General features: G+C 37.9%; 1 protein-coding gene and 1 long non-coding RNA gene across 2 annotated transcripts; both read right to left on the bottom strand.

Annotated features, from left to right (window-relative positions):
* Positions 1–12,406: 12,406 nt before the first annotated feature.
* LOC115925565 lies at positions 12,407–14,799 on the bottom strand. Its single transcript, XR_004064813.1, has 3 exons — positions 14,732–14,799; positions 13,107–13,201; positions 12,407–12,680 (listed from the first exon to the last, which is right to left on the bottom strand). It is a non-coding gene; the product is annotated as an uncharacterized LOC115925565 (long non-coding RNA).
* Positions 14,800–21,746: 6,947 nt separating this feature from the next.
* Positions 21,747–24,903, bottom strand: LOC105438349. Its single transcript, XM_011666063.2, has 3 exons — positions 24,253–24,903; positions 23,206–23,239; positions 21,747–21,873 (listed from the first exon to the last, which is right to left on the bottom strand). The coding sequence occupies exons 1-3, from the start codon at positions 24,815–24,817 to the stop codon at positions 21,759–21,761; spliced, it is 714 nt and encodes a 237-aa protein (XP_011664365.1). The 5' UTR covers positions 24,818–24,903; the 3' UTR covers positions 21,747–21,758.
* Between the last annotated feature and the right edge of the window lie 23 nt (positions 24,904–24,926).

A 24,926-nucleotide genomic window follows, 5' to 3' on the forward strand; every position in this document is an offset into this window, starting at 1 on the left:
TGCATGTGTTTATCGAATGTGAACAGAATAAGAATTTCTTTGATTATATCAAACATGTTGTGAAGTACACTTTTAATATTGATTTTGTCATGGATATCTCTTGTTTACTTAATATTAATATTGACAGAGAGATAGACGTTGTAACAACGATCGCATTATGGTGTCTATATAAAAATGTTAGTCATCCGGAATAAGAATGGATTTAATATAAAACCGTTTCAAACTAAGATACGTATTTGAAAGAGAAATCAAAAACAGAATTGTTGTAAATCAGGAGCTTAAAAAGCATGACCAGAGGTTGCCAAGGAAACTGTTACAAGCACTTTAGATTAAAAGTAGCAAAATATTGTCTAGTTAACCCGTTGACTACTGAATTATCTTATTCCCATAGGCTTTACACATGGACCACCAGGTTCTAGTAAGCAATGGGTGAAGAAGAATATATGATTTCTATTGATAACAATGTGCGTCAATTGTATTTGTTCTCACAACTTTATGTTGACGTTTGAATGTAAATAAACACCTCATTAGAGGCACAATTTTTGTTGTAATTACTCTGTAACCAGTGGAAACCGACTTTCCTGAAAAGGACAATATATTATTATACTTAAAACCGCCGACTGAAATGGTTTGGACATGTGGTACGTATGCCACAGGAACGCCTACCAATACTAGTCCACACCAATGACTTCACTGTGCCACGGCCACCAGGACGCCCCCCCCCCCTTTCCTGAGGTGGAAAGACCTAATCCGCCAAGACTCTGGATTAAGCCTGGAGGCTGCCCAACACCAAGCCCAGGACAGAAGTGAATGGAGGCAGACCACCCGTAGGAGCGCAAGGGGACACTCCGTCCTGTGCACTTAAAGGTAAAGACCAGTTATGGTCATGCGATTGCATTGTGAAAGAAACGTTGTGGAATCGATCATAAAAGGTTGATCATCTATCATCTAGCATCTAGCATCTACAAGGTTCTGGAATCATCAAAATGATAAGAAATTTGGCCCATTCTTCGTAAAGTTACAAGCACTATACACAGAAAGATGTATATGGGACTACCCTATATCTCTCACAGTCCATGAGAGAAACAAATTTACCAAATATATGAATTAGTAGGCGGTTTCCGGCAAATTTGTTATCATCATGTATTAGTCAAAACATATTCTTTCACATGATTGGTAATGAGAGCTTCCATTTCATTTTTTTGAAATTGGGGCGTTTCCAATACTGGTCTTTACCTTTAAGTCAAGTAAGGGTGCGTTTAATCGACACTTTTTTCACCCTAGAATCACGGTTTTCAAAGACGCTTAGTTTAAAACGCAATTCGTTCAAGCGATTTTTTCGTCGGTCGTAAAAATAAACGTGTACTTTAAACACACAAACATGAAACGCTGAAAAAGATGCGTTTTGTATCATGATTCTACAGAATCACGGTCGCTAAAATTCGATTGAACGAACGTATTCTCAATCATGATTCTATCGTGGCCCGTTGCGGTTTGGGCAAAGACCGCGCGCCTGCTTTTCGTGCAATTGCGTTCACTATACCATGCTCTTTATCGTTATCGTGGTCTGTTCCGCTATGGTATTCCTTGTTTTCCTTCTATCATTTTCTCTTTCTGTCTTTCCTTATGTTATTCTTTGTTTCTTCCTTCTATTCTTTTGTTATTCTTTGTTTTTTTCTTCTATCCCCTTTTCTTATGTAATTCTTTGTTTTAAGCATTCTATCGACTTTCTCTTTCTGTCTTTCCTTATATGTTATTCTTGTTTCTCCTTTCTATCACCTTCTCTTATGTTATTCTTTGTTTTATAATTCTATCACTTTCTCTTTTGTTTTTCTTTGTTTCTTCCTTCTATTCTCATGTTATTCTTTGTTTTTTCCTTCTATCCCCTTTTCTTATGTAATTCTTTGTTTTAAGCATTCTGTCGCTTTCTCTTGTGCTATTCTTTGTTTCTTCCTTCTATTCTTATGTTATTCTTTGTTTTTTCCTTCTATCACCTTTTCTTATGTATTTCTTTGTTTAAGCATTCTATCGAATTTCTCTTTCTGTATTTCCTTATGTTATTCTTTGTTTTTATAATTCTATCACTTTCTCTTTTGTTTTTCTTTGTTTCTTCCTTCAATTCTTATGTTATTCTTTGTTTTTTTTCCTTCTATCACCTTTTTCTTATGTTATTCTTTGTTTTAAGCATTCTATCACTTTCTCTTCTTTCTGTCTTTCCTTATGTTGTTCTTTGTTTCTTCCTTCTTTCACCTTCTCTTATGTTTTTCTTGGTTTAAATCATTCTATCACTTCTCCTATGTTATTCTTTGTTTTAATCATTCTATCACTTCCTCTTATGTTATTCTTTGTTATAATCATTCTATCACTTTCTCTTTCTGTCTTTCCTGATGTTATTCTTTGTTTGTTCCTTCTATCACCTTCTCTTTCTTTGTGTTATTATTGCGATCTATGCTTAAAACAGCAGTCGACAGTCGGCCGTAAACAAGTCCAAAAAAGCGCGCGCCAAGGTTGACCTATACTTCCTGGGTCAACTGCGCAGTGTGATGCGGAATGGCTGGGCTCGAAATGAGCTAGAATCAGCGTTGATGAAAAATCGCTTAAACGCAAACCGCAGTGACCTTTTATTTGTAACAGCGTTTTGATTTGTGATTCATGTTTGTGATTCTAGGTTCGAAAAATCGATTAAACGCACCCTAAGTCTTGGTCTCATTCTCTCTCTCTCTCTCTCTCTCTCTCACTCTCCCTCTTTACCCTTCCCCCATCATTTCATTTCCATTTATTTCCTGATTTCAAGCATGCAAAGTGCATTACATTGAAGTATACATCTATTATACACTGTTGCTCATAACGTTGGAATATTTTGTTTACCCCAATTTATGGAATTATTTTGACAATGATTTATTCCTAATAGATCTAGATAATAGTATACATTCTCAGATTTTATAGAATAATAATTTGCCAGTGTTTGTTTTGTGTGATTGCTAAAGCATGTGTATGCTACTATGCTTATCAACTAGGGTACCTACGCCTTTAAGTCATAAATGACCGTCCCCTCATTATGGTAATGAGGATTAATGCCCCACAAAAGGCCTCTAATAATAATAGCACATCGACACGGTTTTGATCCTGGGGCCTCACAGTTACGAGGCCATTGCTTTGCCACTGAACCATGACTGTACGTAGCGGGGGCTAGGGTAAAGGGCAGTTCCCACACAAAACAAAACCAAAAAATGCAATGAATTATAAATAATTCATTGCATTTTACCCCGGTCCCCAACACAAACAAAAATTCTCTGTACGGCCATGCATTATGGCTCAAGGCATGGGCACACAGAAGATTGTTTTCTGTTGGGGACCGGCGGGATATTCATCTTACTGATAGCTAGGTGATGGCCTCCGGCGATTATCGGCCTCGTATGTGCTGCCCAACTTAAACAAATATAAGTAATAAATACGGGTGATAATAATTGTGTGTTCATATTTAGCGTTCTCACGCAATTTATTTGATAGCGCTTTACATGGTATGCAATCGGGGAAATCAGATGAATAAATACGTCTTCAAGTGCTTTTTATGGACTTATAAGGTGGGGTGAAAATCAAATGCTCAATGTCCATATGGTATCTATTGCAAATAAAACCTTGCACCCATTTGCAACAACACGTACCTAGGCCTACTTCATAGTTTGGGAAATTGAAGAGCCTGGGAGGGGCAATTCAGATGAGTACATCGAAGTGTATCCATGTTAATTAAGAGGGAGAGAAGGTAGAGCGAAATGTAGAAGGAAATGTTAATTGAGTAGAGGAGAGGAAAGAGAGACAGAGAGAGAGAGTTTGTGCAGTAGCGCCGATAATTTCGCAATGACTCAGTCAGCCGCTGAATTAGTGGAGGGGGGGGGGGGGGAGAGGTAAGAACATATATATATATATATTTTTTTTTTTGGGGTGGGGGGGCCGGTAATTGGAAAATTACGTAGCCAAATATTTCAATAAGTTGCTTGTGGGGGGGGGGGGAGGAACAATTTTGTTTTTGCCTTCAACACAATGTTTTTGTTGTTGTAACAATTAAACAAATTGAGGGAGGTTATCCCCCAATTCCCTGCTTACGCGCCTGTGTGCGTATGTGTGTGAATTTGTGTGTGTGTGTGCGTGCATGCGCAAATATGAAAAGGAGAGGAGATTGGGATGTACACAGGTTAAGATATTGAGATTGTTTGGACGATATTATTTACGTGTTTATTATCAGTGGCGTATTGAGGGGGCACAGGGGGCATGAGAACAATTTTTAAAACAGGAGGGGGAAAGAAAAAGGAGGGGAAAAAGAAAGAAAAGGGAGAAAAGATAGAATTAGAAGAAAAAAGGGACGAGATAAAATAACGGGAGAGGAAAAAGGGAGGATGAAAGGAAGAAAGAGGGAAAAACGGTCGAGGAGAGAAGGGGGAAAAGGAGAATAATGAGAAGGCAAACAAAGAAAGGGGGTGATATTATATATATATTTTTTTTAACCGGGATTAATTGGGCGGGGGACGCAATTTTTCAATGTGCATAATATGGGGTCTTTTCTTGCCAGGCGTACATGTACTAGCCCCCCCCCCCCAAAAAAAAAGAAAGAAAAAAGAAAAAGAAAAAGAAAAAAAAAAAGCACGAAATTAAGAAGAACAAACAAAATGAGATGTAAAAAGGGGGGAAAGAGAGAATTTGTTTGAGTTACTTAAAAGGGAGAAAGGAAAACAAATGAAAGAGAATTAAACAACGATAGAAGAGAGGAGAGAGAGCATGAGGAATTGCATATCGTTTGCGAGAATAATGGGATAACATCCAGAGTCGTCGCTAAAGGGGGTCGTGGGGGATGCGAGACCCCCCCCCCCCCCACCTGTCTAGGATATTGGCGGTAAAACTGCGGGGAAAATGAGGAGAGGGGGTGGGGAAATGAGAGGAAAAGACAAAGAAAGAAAGAAAGAAAAGGAAAAGAAAGGAAAAAGAAGAGAAGAAAAAAGAGGGAAAAAAAGAAAAAGAGGAAGGAGAGGAAAGAAAGGAAAAAAGAAACAAGAAAAACGGAAGGGGGGGGGAGAGAAGAGAGAGAGAGGAGGTTGTTGGGTGGAGTCACCACGTCGAGGGGGGCAAGAAAGATACGCATACATCTAGATAATTATGTTTTAGGTATTCTTGCTCGATCCTCGTGTACAATATCAATGCAGAAGTTTGAAGCCGGTGAGATGTATTATGTCGGTCGGCCGGAAATCTGTTTTGCCCTACGAACTGTGACTTTTTATCGGAAAAAGAGACATTTTTTCAAAAACTTCAAACAATGTTTAAAGGTCGGTACAACGAATCGTCTTCTTTCTCTAATAACTTAATGAAACATCAGAGCTTCCACGCTTTGCGCGGGAGGGGAAAAACTGCATTCAGACAAGGATTAAGAGTAGAGAACGGTACAACCAATCGACTTCTTTCTCTCTTATGATTTATTGAAACGTCAGAGCTTTCGCGCTACGCGCGAGATTGACGAAAATGAATTCAGACACGGATTAAAATTAATAATTAAATGAAACGTCAAAGCTTCCTGCACCATATTCTGTAATTGGAAGCATACACACAAATTCAAAATATGTCTGAAAGGGATGCATCCATATTCAGATACTCACCCCCCCCCCCCCCCCCCATCCCGCGCCCCAACTCCCTAGCTCTAGGCCTATTGCTTCCTGAACACAAATCTGCGAGAAATATGCACGAAAGTAAACAAATCAACTCACTGAAATACGAAAATTACGAACAAAGCACCAAGAAAAGATATTAATTCCTTTACAGCAAATCTATAACATAATCACAAATTTAAAAATCAGTCAAACATAAGATCGAGAAGTCTTACTTTTTACCTCCCCGCGGCCGACCAATCGCTCCAGTGCGTACGGCATTTAATCATTGATATACTATAGGCAGACTGTTTGATAGATAGTATAGATACACGTTATACCAAAATCAAATGTGAATTTAGTGAATCTTTGTTTATCATTCTCCCAAAAAGTCCTAAACCGAGTTAAAGTATTTGCTTGATTACACGCAAGACGAAACACTCACCGTCAACGCCAATGTCACAAATGTTGGCATGTATCAATACTTAGCAATGGTACGTGTTTAAACTGATCATAATGCCGAAAAACAGTCAATTTGCTGTAAAATGCCAGATCAACTCGTGGTGCAGGTTTTCCTAGCTCCCTAGCATGCATCAGGGGCGGATCTAGCTTTTTGCTAAGGGGGGGGGGGGGGTTTGACCAAAATAATGACGATGCGGAGCATCGTCCACGAGCCGCGAAGCGGCGAGCCGATTTTTTTGTGGGTGTTTATTTGAACCCCGTAAGTGATGTTTTCCTGGCATCTATTAACACAATGGAGACCATAAAAAGCAGTGCATGATAACGTCTTTTTAAATCAAGTAACAGTTAAATAAAATAATGACGATGCGGAGCATCGTCCACGAGCCGCAAAGCGGCGAGCCGATTTTTTTTGGGGTGTTTATTTGAGTCCCGTAAGTGATGTTTTCCTGGCATCTATTAACACAATGGAGACCATAAAAAGCAGTGCATGATAACGTCTTTTTAAATCAAGTAACAGTTAAATACACAGTTATATCCAGAGTTATCATGTGTTTGGTTAAGTTACCAGATGAGTTGAATATCTTCTCACAATATTTGCACTTGAAAGGGTTTCTTTTTTTTTTTTGGGGGGGGGGGGGCCGCCCAAGGGGGGGGGGGGTTTAAACCCCCTAACCCCCCCCCCCCCCCCCCCCCCCCCCCCCCCCCCCCGTAGATCCGCGCCTGTGCATATGCGCCAACAAAAAATGGATAGGTTTACCGCTTGCTGTTGAACTTTGAACGGAGCCGTTGATATGAAAAGGAGAAGAGAAGGGGATGTACACAGGTTTTAGATATTGAGATTGTTTGAACGATATTATTTACGTGTTTATTATCAGTGCCGGATTCAGGGGGCACAGGGGGCATGTGCCCCCCTCCCCCACCCGGTAAATAAACAAGGGGGGAATGGGGAGGGGGGAAAAGAGAGAAAAGCAGAAAAAGGGAGGGGTAAAGAAAAAGGAGGGGAAAAACAAAGAAAAGAGAAGAGAGAGAAGAAGAATAAAAAAGGGAGGAGAAAGGAGAAAAGGGAGGAGGAAAGGAAGGAAGAGGGAAAGACGGTCGAGGAGAGAAAGGGGGAAGAGGAGAATAATGAGAAGGCAAAGAAAGAAAGGGGCGATATTATAAGGCGTTTTTTTTTTTTTACCGGGAATGGGGGGGGGGCAATTTTCCAATGCGCATAATATGGGGTCCCTCTTGCCAGGCATGTCGTGGCGTACTCATTTATTCATTCTTTCTTGTGTATGTTTATCACTGTCCTGTAATATTTCATGTATATATTTGTATTGTATTACTCTGTAATTGTTTGTTTTACGCAGATTGGTTTGGTTGTGCAATACTTTATCTAAAGGACCTCTTTGAAAAAAGACATTTTTGTCTATTAAAGGCCTGTCAGTACGCCGTGAGACAAAAAAGAAAGCAAAATCTGTTATTCGATTATACTAAATTAAAGAAAGCTATTCCAAAGATATGGTTCAGTGATCTTACAAAGGAAGAAACTGAACCAGTATATTATACTCACTCTCTAGAAATTCCTTATTTTAAATTTGGAAGAGTGTCTTTACTTATCAGTGACGTAAGCAGCAAACGTTTCTACAATCTGATATCTTTTAAACAAACATTCAACAACAGATGCTGTCTTGTTGGGGAAAATATACCACCAAGAAATATTGACTGGTATTCCGTGTTCAAAAGGAATTTAACATAAAAAACAAGGGAACATCGCTTAATGGAGTTCAATTTTAAATTGCTGTACAATATACTACCTGTTAAAAACAATCTTTACAAATGGGGATTAGCAGACGACATACACTGTTTCCAGTGCCATGTCATAGAGGACATAGTGCATGTGCTAATCGAATGTGAACAGAATAAGAATTTCTTTGATTATATCAAACATGTGAAGTACACTTTTAATATTGGTTTTGTCATGGATATCTCTTGTTTACTTAATATTAATATTGACAGAGAGATAGACGTTGTAACAACGATCGCATTATGGTGTCTATATAAAAATGCATGTTAGTCATCCGGAATAAGAATGGATTTAATGAAAAACGTTTCAAACTAAGATACGTATTTGAAAGAGAAATCAAAAACAGAATAGTTGTTAATCAGGAGCTTAAAAAGCCTGACCAGAGGTTGCCAAAGAAAATTTTACAAGTAATTTAGATGAAAAGTAGCAAAATATTGTATAGTTGAGAAGGATATATGATTTATATTGATAACATTGTGCGTCAATCGTATTTGTTCTCACATCTTTATTTTGATGTTTGAATGTAAATAAACACTTCATTAGAGGCACACAAAATATTTTAAAATTACTATGTAACCAGTGGAAACCAAATTTCCTGAAAAGGACAATAAATTATTTTACTTATCATTAAATGTTTCCTTTAAAAAGATGTATTACTCTTGATCCTTGCCTAAGTCTTATTCTTAGTCTCTCTCTCTCTCTCTCTGCGTGACTGCTATAAGTGTATGCTAATATGCTTACCAACTAGGGGACCTACGCCCTTAATTCATAAATGACAGTAATGAGGACTAATGCCCCACACAAGGGCACTAATACATCAACACGGTTTTGATCATGGGGCCCCACAGTTACGAGGCCATTGCTTTTCCACTGAACCATGACTGTACACAGCGGGGGCTTGGGTAGGGGGCAGTTCCCACAAATAAAAAAACACACAAAGAAAATGCAATAAATTATCAATAATTCATTGCATTTTACCCCGCTCCCCAACATAAAAATATCCTCTGTACGGCCATGCATTATGGCGCAGGGCATGGGCACACAGAAGATTGTTTTCTGTTGGGGACCGGGGGAAAATTCATCTTAGTAAAATGATAGCTAGGCGATGGCCTCCGGTGATTATCGGCCTCGTATGTGTTGCCCAACTTAAACAAATATAAGTAATAAATACGGGTAATAATAATTGTGTGCTCATATTTAGCGTTCTCACGCAATTGGTTTTACAGCGCTTTATATAATATGCAATCGGGGAAATCAGTTGAATAAACACGTCTTCAAGTGCTTCTTTTTATGGACGTCAAAGGTGGGGTGAAAATCAATTTGATATCAAATGCTCAAGGTCCATATAAAAAAGACCTTACGATATATAATGCAAATAAAACCTTGCACCCATTTGCAAGAATACGTACCTAGGCCTACTTCATAATTTGGGAAATTGGGGAGCCCGGGGGGGGGGGGGGCGATTCGGATGGGTACATCGATGTGTATCCATGTGACTTAAGAGGGATAGAAGGGGGGGGGCGGGATAAGAGCACTTGTTTGTGTGGCCCCGGAAATTGGAAAATTACGTCGTCAGATATTTCGATCAGTTGCTGGGGGAGGGGGAACAAATTAGTTTTTGCACAATTTTGTTTGTTTTTGTAACAATTAAACAAATTGAGGGGGGTTATCCAGGCCCCCCAAGCTCCGCCATTTTGTCCGGATCCATTAGAAGCCAAAATAAGCTACCTTGCATAATTCATGAGCCTTATGAATTATGCATTCTGTAGGATGCTCCCCGCGAAAAGTGTACTGTAATGATGTTCACTACATGGTAAAAGACAATACGCGTATCAGCATAATCAGAGAGGTCAAATAATCTACTGTACGGAATTATGGGTAATTTATTCATCACGCTGCGCGCTAGCAACGCAAGTGATTCAGCGAATCAGCATGGATTATTCTGATGCGATCACCGTTAGGTGAAATACGCGCTCGAACTTGTATTATCGATCACCAGTATAACAGCTGGTGTACCCAGGATGCATCGGGAAGTGGACCTTAAAGTTCCACTCGTTGTTGTGTTTTTTTAATTACTTTTTTAAAGGTTTTAATGGCGTGTATAATTCATTTCTGAATATTTACGCCAACTAAGTAGCCTTTGAAAACATTATTACACCTCTACTTATTATTATTCCAGCATAAATTTTTCTGAAAATCTCTTTATTGTCCAAAAAATAATAATAACCATCCAGTTTCACAGATCTCAGGCTTGTTAAGCTCCACCCCTCATACCCAGGATGCATCGCGATATGGGGGAGTGGCCTTAACTTCATTGAATAAGAAATACTTGTCTCGATCTTATTCCCTTTTTAGTCTATCAATAACTGGGTCTGTTTTTGTTTTATTAAATAAAACATGCTATAAGCCATATAACAACACATTCTCTGGCTATGATTATACATTTTAAATATATTAATGTATAAAGTTTCCTTATTTTAGACAAACAAATTATGTGGCACAGTGGATGGTTTTTCTCCACCCACTCTCATCGTACCTTAAGGATTCCCTTTCTCTCTCTTTCTCTGGCTTTCGTAAATTATCTTCTGCAACTAACGGTTTGTTGTCTTGACTGCAGGCACGTAGCCAGACTTTGATGTTTGGGGGGGGGGGGGGGCACATACATGTAATCGATCGAGGTAAAAAAAAGGGGTCTAAAAAAGTTCAACCGATCGTGGAATTTTCTTTTTTGGGCCCCCCCCCCCCCCCCCCCGTGGCTACGTGCCTGCTTGACTGAACAACCTGTTGCAGTTCCATTCTGTCTCACTTTCAGTCGTAGTTGTTATTACCACTCATTTACGTTTACTCGTTATCAACTACGATCAACCATTCCATATTCACTCCATTACTGTCCACATTTCACTTGGATTAACTTCACTTTTCCTTTTTGCAGCCTTTGCAGGAGCTTTGAACATGTTTAATGTAGAGACCAGAAAGATCGGAAAATATGTTAATCATTTTATTCAAATTTTCTAACTTGAAAACGGAAAGTGAAACATTGTTTTTCAACATCTTGACATAATTTTTGTTTAAAGACAATGGAATTTAACGCTGGAAATTTTGAATTGGGTTGCCCCCCCCCCCCCCAAAAAAAACAAACAACAACAACAACAACAACAACAACCCAGAAGTGGTTTGTTAGTTAGGAGGCCCATGTCCTTTATAATTTTATTTTTAAGAATAGTTTTCTCTTTTTGTATTAATTTTACATTGGTATACCATTAATTTCACTGGGAAAACCACCCCATTCCCTTACACATCAATACTGCCATTACTTCTAGCAACAGTAATTCTATAATTCAAAACGTTTTCATTTTCTAAATCCTTCTAATATAAACATATAACAAATATAATATTGTTTACACTTTTGCAACCTGTTACATGGTCCATGTAGAAACAGCACCAGGAAGAGGATAACAAGCCCCCCCCCCCGTTTTCTTAAGCTAGGAAGTATCAAAACATGATTCTATTAAAATTAGCAGTTTGGATACAAAAGGCAATGATGATTAGCAGTTTCCATATTTAGTGCATTTAGAGGGTTGTCTTTCAAACCTTCTTACATACAATACTTGAAGCAGCAATAATGTAATAATCTACAAAACTTCAAATACAGAAGTCCATAGACTGAGGTAAATGAATTTCAACATGTATAATTATAATTAAAATATCATTGATCAATTCAATCTCTGATATAGACTGATAGATCTTTATCACTCAAATTTCAAGGAAATTTCTTTCTGCCCAGCCCTCAGTTTCATCATATAAGATGGTAGTTGACATTGTTAAAATGTTAATGTTTATTCATTGATGATTAGTTATCTTTAAATATTTGAAAGTTGACAAGATGATAAATTCATTAGCTTTTTCTAAATGTGGTATTCTACAAATATATAATACAAATAATAAATAAATAGTATGTAAATATTCAAGTTTCAACCCATCTCTAATGTCCTCTTTCATTATATGAGGGTTGCATCTTTAAGACGTAGTCCCATGAAGATGTCTTCTGCATTCATTGATGAAGTTGTAGGCTAGTTTTCAGAAGAAAGGGGTGTGATGATAACCCAAGTCTGTTGAATGGAAAAATGAAATAAGATACAGTGTATAAGAAAATAAACAACAACTAATAACATACACCCTGATACCTGCTCTGACAAAAAGAGGAAGGACTAATATTCACTTGGGATTCTAGTGGGCAAACCTAAACTATTTTACCTACAAGACTAGTTACTGACCACATGTTAGATTATTTCTGATGATCCCATTAAGACGATAGGCCTGCTGGAGCTTGGATCAGACAAGGTATGAAATAAGTAATACGTGTACAATGTACTTGTATTGTGAACTTGTGCTCAAAATTGAATAATACTCGGTTAAGTATGGGACATAAAATGACCACACAACTTGGACCAGAGAATGTACTGGAAATAATGATATTAAAACATACGTAATGTAGACTTATATTTCATCGATATCAACATTTTATTTTAAATCTAAATCACAATTGTGATATTCAGTCAAGTATTCTTTTACAAGTAACGGACAATGAAAAATATGTTTTTCAGATCTATAACTTTCTGCATGATATGTGTTCTACAATAGGTTATTGGGGGTACCTACATTGTATATTAGCACACTTGCTCGTATGAAGTGTAGTAGGCCCGCATCTCTAGATATGCTTCTGTCAATATCTGTTCTTTGTTCCTCTCCTGGGTTTGTAATCAGCATGCCTTCATCATCCACTGTAGAGAAGCATCATCCTGCATAAGAGAAAACAATGTAGGTACTTCAATTAAAAGTGATAATAATAGATACATATCAACCATAATACATCCTATAAACAGATTTTCATTAATCTTATGTTGTGTTCTTCTTCATCTTCATTGCTCAAGAAGTGAAAGGACCACTTACAAAACAAAGTAATGAGGGGTCCTGTGTATACCCTACATGTATGATCATTATTATTATTATGTAGTGCTTTGAATGTGCATTAGACATCGTTCTGTACACACAGGACCTCCTGTAAATAAGGACAAATCTCTTTGTAAACAAAGAATGGGAAGAACTAGAATGAAATATCCCTTCCACTATATACACTTGCAACATAAACTTAGTTCCATTTCCTTTTTAGTGAATTGATAGGTGGTCGTTTAATATTTGTGTGCTAAATATCCTGAAAATTTTACCTGCAATGGGACTTTCAGCTTCATCTTGCAAATATAAGAAATGTTGTAATGTCTACTCATCAGTTAACTCCTTCCAGCTCTTCATTAGTTTCAATCTGTTGAAACAAAAAGAAAACAAAATCAATATAGATCTAGCATAAAAGCTATTTTTCATGTCATGGTTGGCCTTAATTTTAATATGGTGTGAAAATCAACATTCCAATTTAATGGACCAAAGTACAAAGTAAAATTAAATGGAAGATTTAACTTGTGCCTCAAAAGTGCTTTATATGGCCTATAAATATAAAGTAGTCTTAAGTAGAATTGGTTTATTAAGACAAGAAGAAGTGGACTACATAAGTAAACATAATTGTGGACTAGGGGTCTTCTCTTACACAAACAAATAGATTTATCAACATGAACAGCACGATTTGGAGAAGAAAGAAATCTCTAATATATTAAAAGTAATAATAATAGGGGTCAGGCACGTACGCAGGGGGGAGGGGGTGTTAGACCTCCCCCTTGAGTTTTTTTTTTAGGTAGACCTAGACCTCTATATGTTTTTCTGGAAACCCCCCTTTTTTAGTGTTGATTTTAAAAAAATCAAAAAAAATCCTAATGGATGACCTCAAAAAGATCCCCCCCCCCCGCTTATTCAGCGGCTGGCTGAGTCGTTGCGAAGTTTTTGAGACCAATTTTTTTTTTTTAAATGTCCTCTTCCCCCCCCCCCCCTCCCCGCTTAATCAGCGGCTGGCTGAGTCGTTGCGAAATTTTTTGCCCGATTTCAAAATGTTAAACCCCCCACCCCCCCCCCCCTTGATAGGGATCTAGATCTAGATCTAGTACTAGTAGATCTACTAGACTCTAGGGACTAGGCTCTAGTAGTAACTGTTAGATCTAGACCTATACTAGAGACGAGTAATGACAACTTGCACTGAACCCACACAAAATCTAAATAGACAAATCCTAGTGTTGATGTTTTTTGAATATTTTTTATTAATAAGTTCCAGGTTTACATCTAAATTAAATAGGATTTGGAGTTGTTTGATTATCAATGGTCACATATAATTTTGGTATAGAAATAAAGTTGACACGCACCGCGTATGAACTATGATGCAACTGAGCGAACGGATGGCACTGATATTTAGTAAAGCCATCCGAGTCCACATCTAAGTTAGGTCTAGATCTACTAAAGATTTTAACAAGAATTAATCCACTTGGATTATCAAAAAAATCATGCTTCGTAGATTATTTTAAGGTGAAACGTTAAATCTAGATTTAAATTAAATCGATGATTGGTGAATTAGATTCATGATGACGATCAAATCTGAAATAAAACTTGATTAGAAAGTTTGATCTTGATGCAAAATGAGCACCGAAATTCCCGGGGTAGGCCTGCCGGAACGCCGGGGTCCTAACTGGAGTACTAGGGTGAAATGACGGCAAACCGCAGTCAAACTACTTCATGACGATGAAAATCAAAGTGCAATTTCAAGAGCAATATTTAACTAGTCTTTTCCCCAAAAATCTGTTGAGAACTGTCTCCAAATGTAACGAAATTACCGTACATCACGAAGACTATTGCAGCTTTTTCAAAATGATGACTAAACTCACTTAATCTACTCATATTTCAATCAATTACTCACCCATTCTCAATGAACTTACTCTTCTCAGTTTGTGCGAGTGTAGTAGCGTCGTGCATAAATCTGCATAATTAAAGTGACGCAATAAGGTCAAATATACTATCCGGTTTCTTAAACGATACTATCGATAAAATACATATTCATGAGGCTCATATCCAATCAAAAAGCCGCCTCGGTAGCTTATTTTGTCTTCAAATGATCCAAAAGAGGCGGAGCCTAATCCCATTCGTCTGCATGGTTTCCGCGCGTGCTGCTTTCCGTCTAGTAATTATATTTAAACGTCTTTGGGGTTATCCCCCAACCACCTGCTTACGCGCCTCTGTGTGCGTGCGTATGTGTGCGTGTGTGTGTGCGTGCGCGAGCGCGTGAGAGATAGAGAGAGAGAGAGAGAGAGCAAGAAAGGGGATAGAGAAGACGGTTAAAATGACGACAGCCATATTTACAACTACACCCTGCACTGGAGAAACGTGAAAAGTCAGGGAAAACAGACAGGTATGGAAAGATATAGGCAATAGCAGGAGCCTAGCTTAGAAGGGAGAGAGAGGCAGGGGTTAGAGAAATTAAAACGGGAAGAGCGAGGCAGTGGTTAGAGAAATTAAAACGGGAAGAGCGAGACAGTGGTTAGAGAAAGTAAAACGGGACGAGCGAGGCATGCAGAGACAGAGAAAGGGGGAGATATAGAGGGGGAAAGAGACAATCAAAACAACAACAAACTAACAAACAGAAACAACCAGAAAATCGAACAAACACAAGCAAGACCGTGTTCTACCCCCCTTTTAATTTTATATCCTTTCATTTAACTTTCCAAGGAATTAAACGCTGCATAATGGTTTCCCTTTTTGAAGAAAAAATATAATTTGACTATCATCATGATCATGCTAAACCACATTGTGTGAATACACCTGTCATTAAAGGGGAAGTCCACCCTGATATTAAGTTGGTTTAGATAGAAGCAGAAAAATGAGAGGAACAGGTCATTGAAAGTATAGGAAATTTTGGGTAAAATTAAGAAGGTTATGTATTTTTGAACTTGTGATCATTCAAACACAGATTTGCAAATATGTGACCTATCTTGCGAGCTCTCGATCCTCCCATTTGCTCTGTATGAACTAAAACAAATCAGAAAAATGTAATTTTTGTCCACCACATTATTTCAAATATGTTATTATTCAAGCCCTGTATGAACAAATACATTTCGTCATCAATAACGAAGAAAATGAAAGTTTATGAAATTCATGTCCAGAAAAAAATGGGAGCTCGCAAGATACGTCAAAGAGTTGCCAATTTGTGTTTGATTGATCGCAACTCCAGGCTTAATACCTATGGTCTGGCACTTAAAACTTCAGTAAGAACAGTGACACGTATGCATTTATTGGCATCAATGGCATGACACAGTGAATTTATTTCATAAATATTCTCAAGTACAAACAAACATAATTATTCAATGAAAAGTGTTAGACAGCACATTCAAGTGAAACTTGTCTTGAAACATAATAATACCTTCATCATATTCTTCAAGCTTTTTATATGGGACGGACTCATTAAAATCAATTAATCCCAATCCCTATATTTTAACAGATTAATGCAGAAAGATATCAACCAATGCTTTTATATTTCGATACCTTTTTTAACATTTTCATGACATAACTCAGACCCCTCAAAATCAATTACTTTAACATTTTTAGGTTTAACATTGTCATGTAGAATATTGAATCACATGCCGTATTAGGTTATACAAAATAAATTGAGATATGATACAATATGCTAATCGTATATAGCACTTTGTATAGCACTTTGTCATTGTTTTTCCGATTTCTTTAAAACTTTCACCAATCTGCTTGTCATATTTTTCTCTTTTCTTTTAAATGAACTTGCTATTAGTTTGGATTTCCCTTTACCAAATTATATGCACTCCTCTGATATGTCCAAAGAACATTTAGAGTTCATTTGTGCAATCGTTTGAACAAATCATACATATGAGCTCACTTTACTTGGCATTTCTTCCTTGATAATTATGAAAATAACTAAGCAATTCGTGACCCTGCCCCTTTTCAGTTAAGGAGGAAGTAGGCCTATTTCTCTTCTTCTGACAGAGGACCAGGATATATTATCCATTTAACTTTTTGATTTTCTTCCACTGAAATAAAGATAAATTTAAATAAACATACAATTACGTCTCCAACCAACACTAACAGTTTTTTCACATTTAAAAGCGGCAAAACCGCCGTTTCTTTTAAAATAATGATGCAAAATGTGCAATACGCTTCCTAAGTCTGTTTCCTCTAACACAACGCTCAGTGAATGCGCACAAGTAATTTGTTGCCCACATTTACCATTTATTTAAATTGACAGAAAAAACAGGGATAAAAACAAACGTCTTGATGTTACATGTTTTAGAAATGTTATGTTACTTTTGTGTTTTAATAGATAAGAGATACATGACATCATAATGAGCAGCCGTGAACCAATTTGAAAGTCCTATTCGGGACCGTAAAACAGAGACTTCTGGTGTGACCAGCTGTCAACAATAATCTGTTGATACCTGAACTGCATGGTTATCGTTTGCGATTGCACAATACATACATATACATATATAGAAGAAAGTCTAGATTTCTGCTCAAAGTTCGAGAAAATACACAAAAATACATTATACATTTTACATTAATTGCTCAAGGCGCACATTTAAAAACAAAATCAAATGCTAATAAAATCTTGCAACCATCATGGTATATGCAAAATAATGGAAAATTCAATGTTTGGAATAGGTGAATAAAATGTTTCAGTTTCGAAGCTGTAAAAATGGAATTGACAAAATCGATAAAACATGACTGTGTAATAAAATTTAGAGAGCGCTTGATACAAATATTATTTAATGGTACTATGTCCCTTTTCCAGCCAACCTCAAATTCTGTAGAACTTTGCAGGAATTATGAATATGTCATGTATGTCCTATCTGTAAAATTTAAACGTTAGCAGTGTCCTTATATTCAAATTATGCAAGGAAACCCGTTAACTTGCTAGACTTCACTGTCAGACACTATTGTCAGTATTGAGTGACTGACTGGCTTTTTCTTCTTCTTTGGTAATAACATACATAAGATGAGCTGTTAAGGATTTGTCTACATCAATAACCCACTTCTTGTAATGGCCAAAATTAAACTGATTGAATCTTTGCGCAGCATAAAACGTACGACCATGCGGTACAATGGTCTGAAAATCAAGACTATTACTTATTGGCTCTATAGCTCCTAAGTCGATTTGAGAACTAATAGTCGTTATTTTCCCATTTAAAGATATTTTCAAGCCCCTTTTTTAAGGGGAGCTCTAAATTAGTATTATCTTTCAAATGCCATTGGAATTGAACCTTTTCATTTGTTGGCCTGCAAAAGGGACATAGTACATTTAAAGCGCCTTGATGTATGAGCTGTAAATGGTATCATATTATAATATGTATACAGCATTCATGGTTCTAAGTGCTGTACAATATTATCATAACCCCACCTTTAGCCAGGCTAGCAAACGTTATAAGAAAAGATTTCTTCGTACCGGGTAAACATTTCCTACACCTGGGTGTAGAGAGGCACATGAACATTATAGTCTTGCCAGAAGATTTTCGTGCAATGACTCAAAAAGCAAACAACACAAATAGGCCCATGGCCTAAAACAAACATTACATGCATTACATTTCATAATCAGTTAATATGATATAAACATCTGTCCATCCATTTACAAATAAAGAGTGACATATAATATAACCAGTATAATTATACAGAACATGTGAACAAAATTGCATAGATCCGAGAGGTAATACTGTTTTTAAGATGAATGCAGCATTATTGTAGAACAAAAGTAAGCAAGATATCATATTAAAAAACTATACAATATCAGACTATCAGCAAAATCATCGAAATATATGCCAATAGAAAATAACAAAAAACCTGATGACTTGTATTGCATAATTGATTGATAGTTAAGTACTTGTAAGTGTTTGCATAGTAAATTAGTATTGCACTTATATGTAACAGTTATTTTGAGGTAGAATGGCAAGAAATCAAAATAGGAAATGGTAGTATTGAAATAAGTATTCCATCAGTGTGTGTGTAAGATAAATTCTCGCTACCGTCGGTAACCCGACACATGCTCCGTCGACGATTGCTCCGCCGACATTTACTCCGCAAAACGCGACAATTGCTCCGCGACATTTGCTCCGCGACATTTGCTCCGACGTCAAATGCTCCGCCGACAGTTGCTCCGCCGAGAGTTGCTCCGCCGACAGTTGCTCCGCCGACAATTGCTCCGCCGACAGATGCTCCGCCGACAATTGCTCCGCCGACAATTGCTCCGCCGACAATTGCTCCGCCGTCAATTGCTCCGCAAAACGCGACAATTGCTCCGCCGACATTTGCTCCGCCGACATTTGCTCCGCCTGAAGCGACACTTGCTCCGCCGACATTTGCTCCGCCTGAAGCGACAATTGCTCCGCCGACATTTGCTCCGCCGACAATTGCTCCGCCTGAAGCGACAATTGCTCCGCCGACATTTGCTCCGACGACATTTGCTCCGCCCAAAAAGTGTCCCATAAACTACAAATGCTACTAGTACTACGACAAATGCTTCGCCGACAATATTTTCTTTACACCTATTTTTTTCGTTTCTTTTTTTCTTCTTCATTTTCTGAATGCATTTCTTGAAATAATGAATGTTGATGAAGTGGGAGGAAAAAGGAGTTACCTAAAAGTCATTTCGAATATACTGAAATAACTTTCCATCTATCACTGTACGTCCCATATAATGTATACTAAACACTCATTACATGTCGTGGGAAGTTTTTAAAAAAAAGTAGAGCAGCAAGCCACATTCCCCAATACGCGCATACCTCCTAGTTAATTTCAAGTAGCTCATCAATATGTAATACCTGAAATTACCTCGATCAATGCATCTTACTAAGTAAAGCATTATACAATGTAATAGGTCATCATGGAAGTTTAGAAAATAAGTAAGGGGGATTTACCAAGTGTTGATCTTTTTAAGAGTTTTATAAAGAAACAAAAAGATATTGAATATTTCTCAGCGAAAAAAAGGAACAAGCTTGTTTCGCATTTTAAGAAATGGCGATTTGACTTATGATACTCATGTTGATTTAACTTTTATTCCTGTGCCCCCTCACTCCCCTTTATGCACTGGAGTTCAAACTATGATTTATATGTGTACAGTGTATTTTTTTTTACTATAATGCTTTTTTTTTTATAACTTTCTTGTCCTTTCATTATTGTTAGTTGTTCTTATACATATTGGTTTTTTTGTTTGGCTAATTATTACCAATGACTTGTAAATATGTAATTTTTATATGATTGAAAATTTAATAAACACACAAATATAAAAAAAAGTTTAGAAAATAAGGGCACTTATATACGTAAGGAAGAGAACCCATTCAGACGGGAAAATGAGATGGCAGCCTTTCTGCTTATTCACATCTATACAAATCATTTTGTTGCAGTTTGATGTTAGTTCTTCATGATAAGCCAATTGCTCTTCTTCCGGTGGCTTCGTGAGTCCCTTAAATTATTTAGTGAAAACAAAGTACTCGAATGAAACGGAGTGTTTTGCACACTAACATATATATATTAAAGCTACATACACTTAACTAAAGGAAAGAAACCTTTAGAAAATGGACTGGATATTATTGAAAATATTATTCTAAACAAGAATGTACTACATGATTGTATTACTTTACGTTTCAATTTCACGAGAGAAATAGAACTCGAGAGGGGGAGCAGAGAAGAAGGGATGGAAATGAAAGAAGACTAATAGCATGAGAGGAAAGAAAAGAGCAAAGAAGACAAGAAAACGGTGTAAAAAGGAAAAGGAGGAGCATGGGAGAGAGAGAAAGAGAGAGAGAGAGAGAGAGAGATAGCCTTGAGCTTTGGATCAGCTAATGAGTAATACATGAAACAGATTTTGAGCGGAGTAATTATCTTTCGCCGGAGAACTTGCGTAAGGAGCTATAATTTTATTTTTTATTTTTTTAAATCAAACATTATGGGGAATAGCAAAAAACGGTTGTCTTTTTTGCTCTTTTCTTTCCTCTCATGTTATTAGTCTTCTTTCATTGAGGTAATTTCAGGTCTTACATATTGATGAGCTGTTTGAAATTAACTAGGAGGTATGCGCGTATTGGGGAATGTGGCTTGCTGCTCTACTTTAAAAAAAAAAACTTCCCATGACATGTAATGAGTGTTTAGTGTACATTATGTGGGACGTACAGTGATAGATGGAAAGTTATTTCAGTATATTCGAAATGACTTTTAGGCAACTGCTTTTTCCTCCCACATTATCAACATTCATTCATTTCATTTCATTTACATAATGTCATGAAATGCATTCAAAAAATGAAGAAAAAAAGAAAGAAACAAAAACAACCCGTGAAAAAAAAATATTGTCGGCGAAGCATTTGTCGTAGTACTAGTAGCATTTGTATTTAATGGGACACTTTTTGGGCGGAGCAAATGTCGTCGGAGCAAATGTCACCGGAGCAAGTGTCGCTTCATGCGGAGCAAATGTCGTCGGAGCAATTGTCGGCGGAGCATATGTCACCGGAGCAATTGTCGCTTCAGGCGGAGAAATTGTCGGCGGAGCAATTGACGGCGGAGCAAATGTCGGCGGAGCAAATGTCGGCGGAGCAAATGTCGGCGGAGCAAGTGTCGCTTCAGGCGGAGCAAATGTCGGCGGAGCAAATGTCGGCGGAGCAATTGTCGCGTTTTGCGGAGCAATTGACGGCGGAGCAAATGTCGTCGGAGCAATTGTCGGAGGAGCAATTGTCGGCGGAGCATCTGTCGGCGGAGCAATTGTCGGCGGAGCAACTGTCGGCGGAGCAACTGTCGGCGGAGCACCTGTCGGCGGAGTATTTGACGTTGGAGCAAATGTCGCGGAGCAAATGTCGCGGAGCAATTGTCGCGTTTTGCGGAGTAAATGTCGGCGGAGCAATCGTCGGCGGAGCATGTGTCATGGAACCCTACCGTCACATCCTGCTCTATGGTGAGGTAGGTTTAAGATCCGTCTTAGCTCGTCGTTTACCAGGACGCTGTTCCAGGCTCTCATCAACTCCATCACCCTCACCTTTAGCGGTGTGGCTGTGAATGCGTTTGCTATGGAATAGGGAGACAGAGAGAATAAGAAAGGGAGAGAGAAGGAAAGAGAGAGAGAGAGAGAGAGAGAGAGGGGGGACACGGAGAAACAAAGATAAACATAAAACAAAAAGAGACAGAGAGAAAGAGGGATAGGGTGAGAGACAGACAGAAAGATAAGGATACAAAGAGAGAGAGAGAGAGAGACAGAGAGACAGAGACAGAGAGAGAGATAACGATACAAAGAGAGAGAGAGAGATAGAAAGAGAAGGAGGAGGGGGCATGGAGAGATTGTGAGATAAAGAAAAACAGAGGGGAAAGATGGAGATTGAACAAGTTTAGAAACAAGAGGGTGAGGGAGAGAGAAAGAGAGAGAAGTAATCAACATAATAGTGTTTGAGAATTGGATTTTTTTTTAGACGGAATAGGGGTGCGGGATCGGAGAGGGTAGGATGAGAGAGGCTTAAAAGCCAGGTTGAGAGGGGGAAAACTGGGATGTGAAAATGGTTTTCAAATATTCAATCCAATCTAAATGTCTATATATAATTTTATGGCAAATATGAAAAATATTCAGATTTCTGTATATGTACCAAGCAATCTGCCATAATGTGCAACGATGGCGACCCAATACTTGCTCTGGCGGCGCTTGCTCCAGGCTTTAGTTCATCAGGAATGTGGGGTTGGGGTTGAATTTGTTGTTGGGTTTTTTGAGCTGGGTTTGTGCTTGGTGATAGGTTGGGTAAGGTATAGGTTTCTTAACCGGGCTTGGGATTGGGAGTTTGATTAATAATGTACTGAATTGCCGCAGAGTAAGTGTAGCCGGAGCAGGTGTCGTAGAAGCACAATTATATATTACATGTACAACAAGAATTGCAATTTTACTACCATAATGTTACCATGCATATGTATTACGTGTAATTTAATTTTGTCACTGATGTATAAATTTTTTTTTAACTGCAATTCTGCTCTAGGGCCGCTAATGTTTTTTAATGAAATAAACCATTTTTTGTATTTGTTAAAGCAAATCAGATTCCTTTCAATCATGGCATAATGTCATCGAATGTCATTAGAAAGAAATAATAAAGCATCACGGTGAGACAATAGGGGGGTTTGAATAAGGCGTAAACGTGTTTCAAAATAAAATCAATTAATGCCGTTCTGGCTTTAAACAGATGATTATACAAGTACAAGAAATGTTGAAGACAGCAATATAAATTTTAAAAAATGGAGAGAGAAAGGGAGAGCGAGAGAGAGGGTCAGGATGAGAGAGATAGGGGGATATAGAATTAGAATGAGGGAGAGGGAGAGAGAGAGAGAAAGAAAAAAAAGGTAACTGTGTATTATGTTACTTACCGATGTTCAGGAATTCGTTCACTCTCGACTGGAGCTGCAATAAAACAAAATAAATACAAAATGGGAGGATATCCAGTTGCAAAAGAACTTCAAATGAAGAATATAAAATTGAATTATAGTAAAGCTTTGAAAAATTCATAACAAATCTTGTATTTGGAAAGAACTTAACAATCTTATATGCGAGTACAAGTATTTACAATATGCATATGCAATAGAAGCAACAATGTTATTTGTACATGTATGTAGACTCTCTTATACCGTATCATTTTCTTTGGGGATTGCTCATACTTTATTTAATTATGACCATGATATGAATGTATGTATTTTTAAATAGTTGATAAAATCATATTAAAATCTAATGATTCCTCTTCTTTTATGATTTAACGTTACAGGTTAAACTAAAGCATATTTTTTGTTTAACTTATAATTTGACAGAATACATATCTGTTTTTATAGCTAAACGTTACATCATGCAAGAAAAACACATTACTCAAAATCAATGTTTTATCTTAACACACTAGACAAAAGGGGTTATGAACTCTAATTACCAAGTACCAATTTAACACCTAGAGAGTGGCAAATGTAGAATGCTATCTTGCCAAAAGGAAATTAGTGCCGAGGCGGGGTTTTAAAATTGATCCGTGCGGTGCACAGTCTGGTGACTTGCCTACGAGACCACGATAACTCTACAATGATCATCCCATTTCGTGAATGAAAGAAAATATATTTAATCTGACCTTGTCATACCATGATTTCATTAGTCATTGCATGGTGATCATAAGGGCCTATACAAGTATTAAGCCTGATTTCCATACCTGCATCAGTTCTGCTTTGTGCCAAAAGGAAATTAGTGCCGAGGCGGGGTTTGAAAATTGATCCGTGCGGTGCACAGTCTGGTGACTTGCCTACGAGACCACGATAACTCTACAATGATCATCCCATTTCGTGAATGAAAGAAAATATATTTAATCTGACCTTGTCATACCATGATTTCATTAGTCATTGCATGGTGATCATAAGGGCCAGTATTGAGCCTGATTTCCATACCTGCATCAGTTCTGCTTTGTGCAGAACTCAATCCACTGGTTGAGAGCACGGCAAGGCTATCATCATTCTCATAGAATGGTTTCATTCCAATTGACATCCCTCCATGATGCACCGAAGTTCGGGAATTGATGTATTCTGAAGATGACGATAGCGTGGTGTCTTCGATTTCTATTGGGGTTGCATCTTCACGTCTCTGGCTTACAGCGGTGTCCTGTGTTGCTTCTCCTAGACCATGGTGTGGCGAATGTTGTAGCGTTTCTTGAGAACTTGAGTTTAATGAGTATTGAGTTGCATGACCATTACTGGCGTTATGCTGTGCAGATAGATAGGACTGTAGAACCTGTTCAAACTCCTCAAGATGTTGCTTGGTCGATTGATCTGGTGCAAATGTAGATTGGAGTGACATTATCGGTGAAAGTTGCTGATGCATTGTGGATTGGTCAGTTTGTTCTGGCTCTGATTGAATGCCTCTGTGAGGATCACTCTGGAACTGTCCAGAAGGATGTGCCGATTCCAGCAGGGGAACATGGTTAGGGAGGTATGGCTGTTGGTGTGTACTAGGCATTGGCCTTTCACACTGGTTGAGTTGTCGTTGTTGTTGATATCTTCTTACTGACCACCATTGTTGTTGTTGTTGTTCTGACCTCCATCGTTGTTGAAGTTGTTGTTGTTGT

Source organism: Strongylocentrotus purpuratus, unplaced genomic scaffold (genome assembly GCF_000002235.5).
Source record: "Strongylocentrotus purpuratus isolate Spur 01 unplaced genomic scaffold, Spur_5.0 spur5_scaffold_18, whole genome shotgun sequence".
Lineage (NCBI taxonomy): Eukaryota > Metazoa > Echinodermata > Echinoidea > Camarodonta > Strongylocentrotidae > Strongylocentrotus > Strongylocentrotus purpuratus.

Coding starts and splice junctions, on each gene's coding strand:
- LOC105438349 (XM_011666063.2), bottom strand. CDS start 24,817: ATGCCTAGTACACACCAACAGCCATACCTCCCTAACCATGTTCCCCTG. Junction 23,240..24,252: donor ACAAAGCAGAACTGATGCAG/GTATGGAAATCA, acceptor GTTTTATTGCAG/CTCCAGTCGAGAGTGAACGA. Junction 21,874..23,205: donor GAACGAATTCCTGAACATCG/GTAAGTAACATA, acceptor CCTATTCCATAG/CAAACGCATTCACAGCCACA.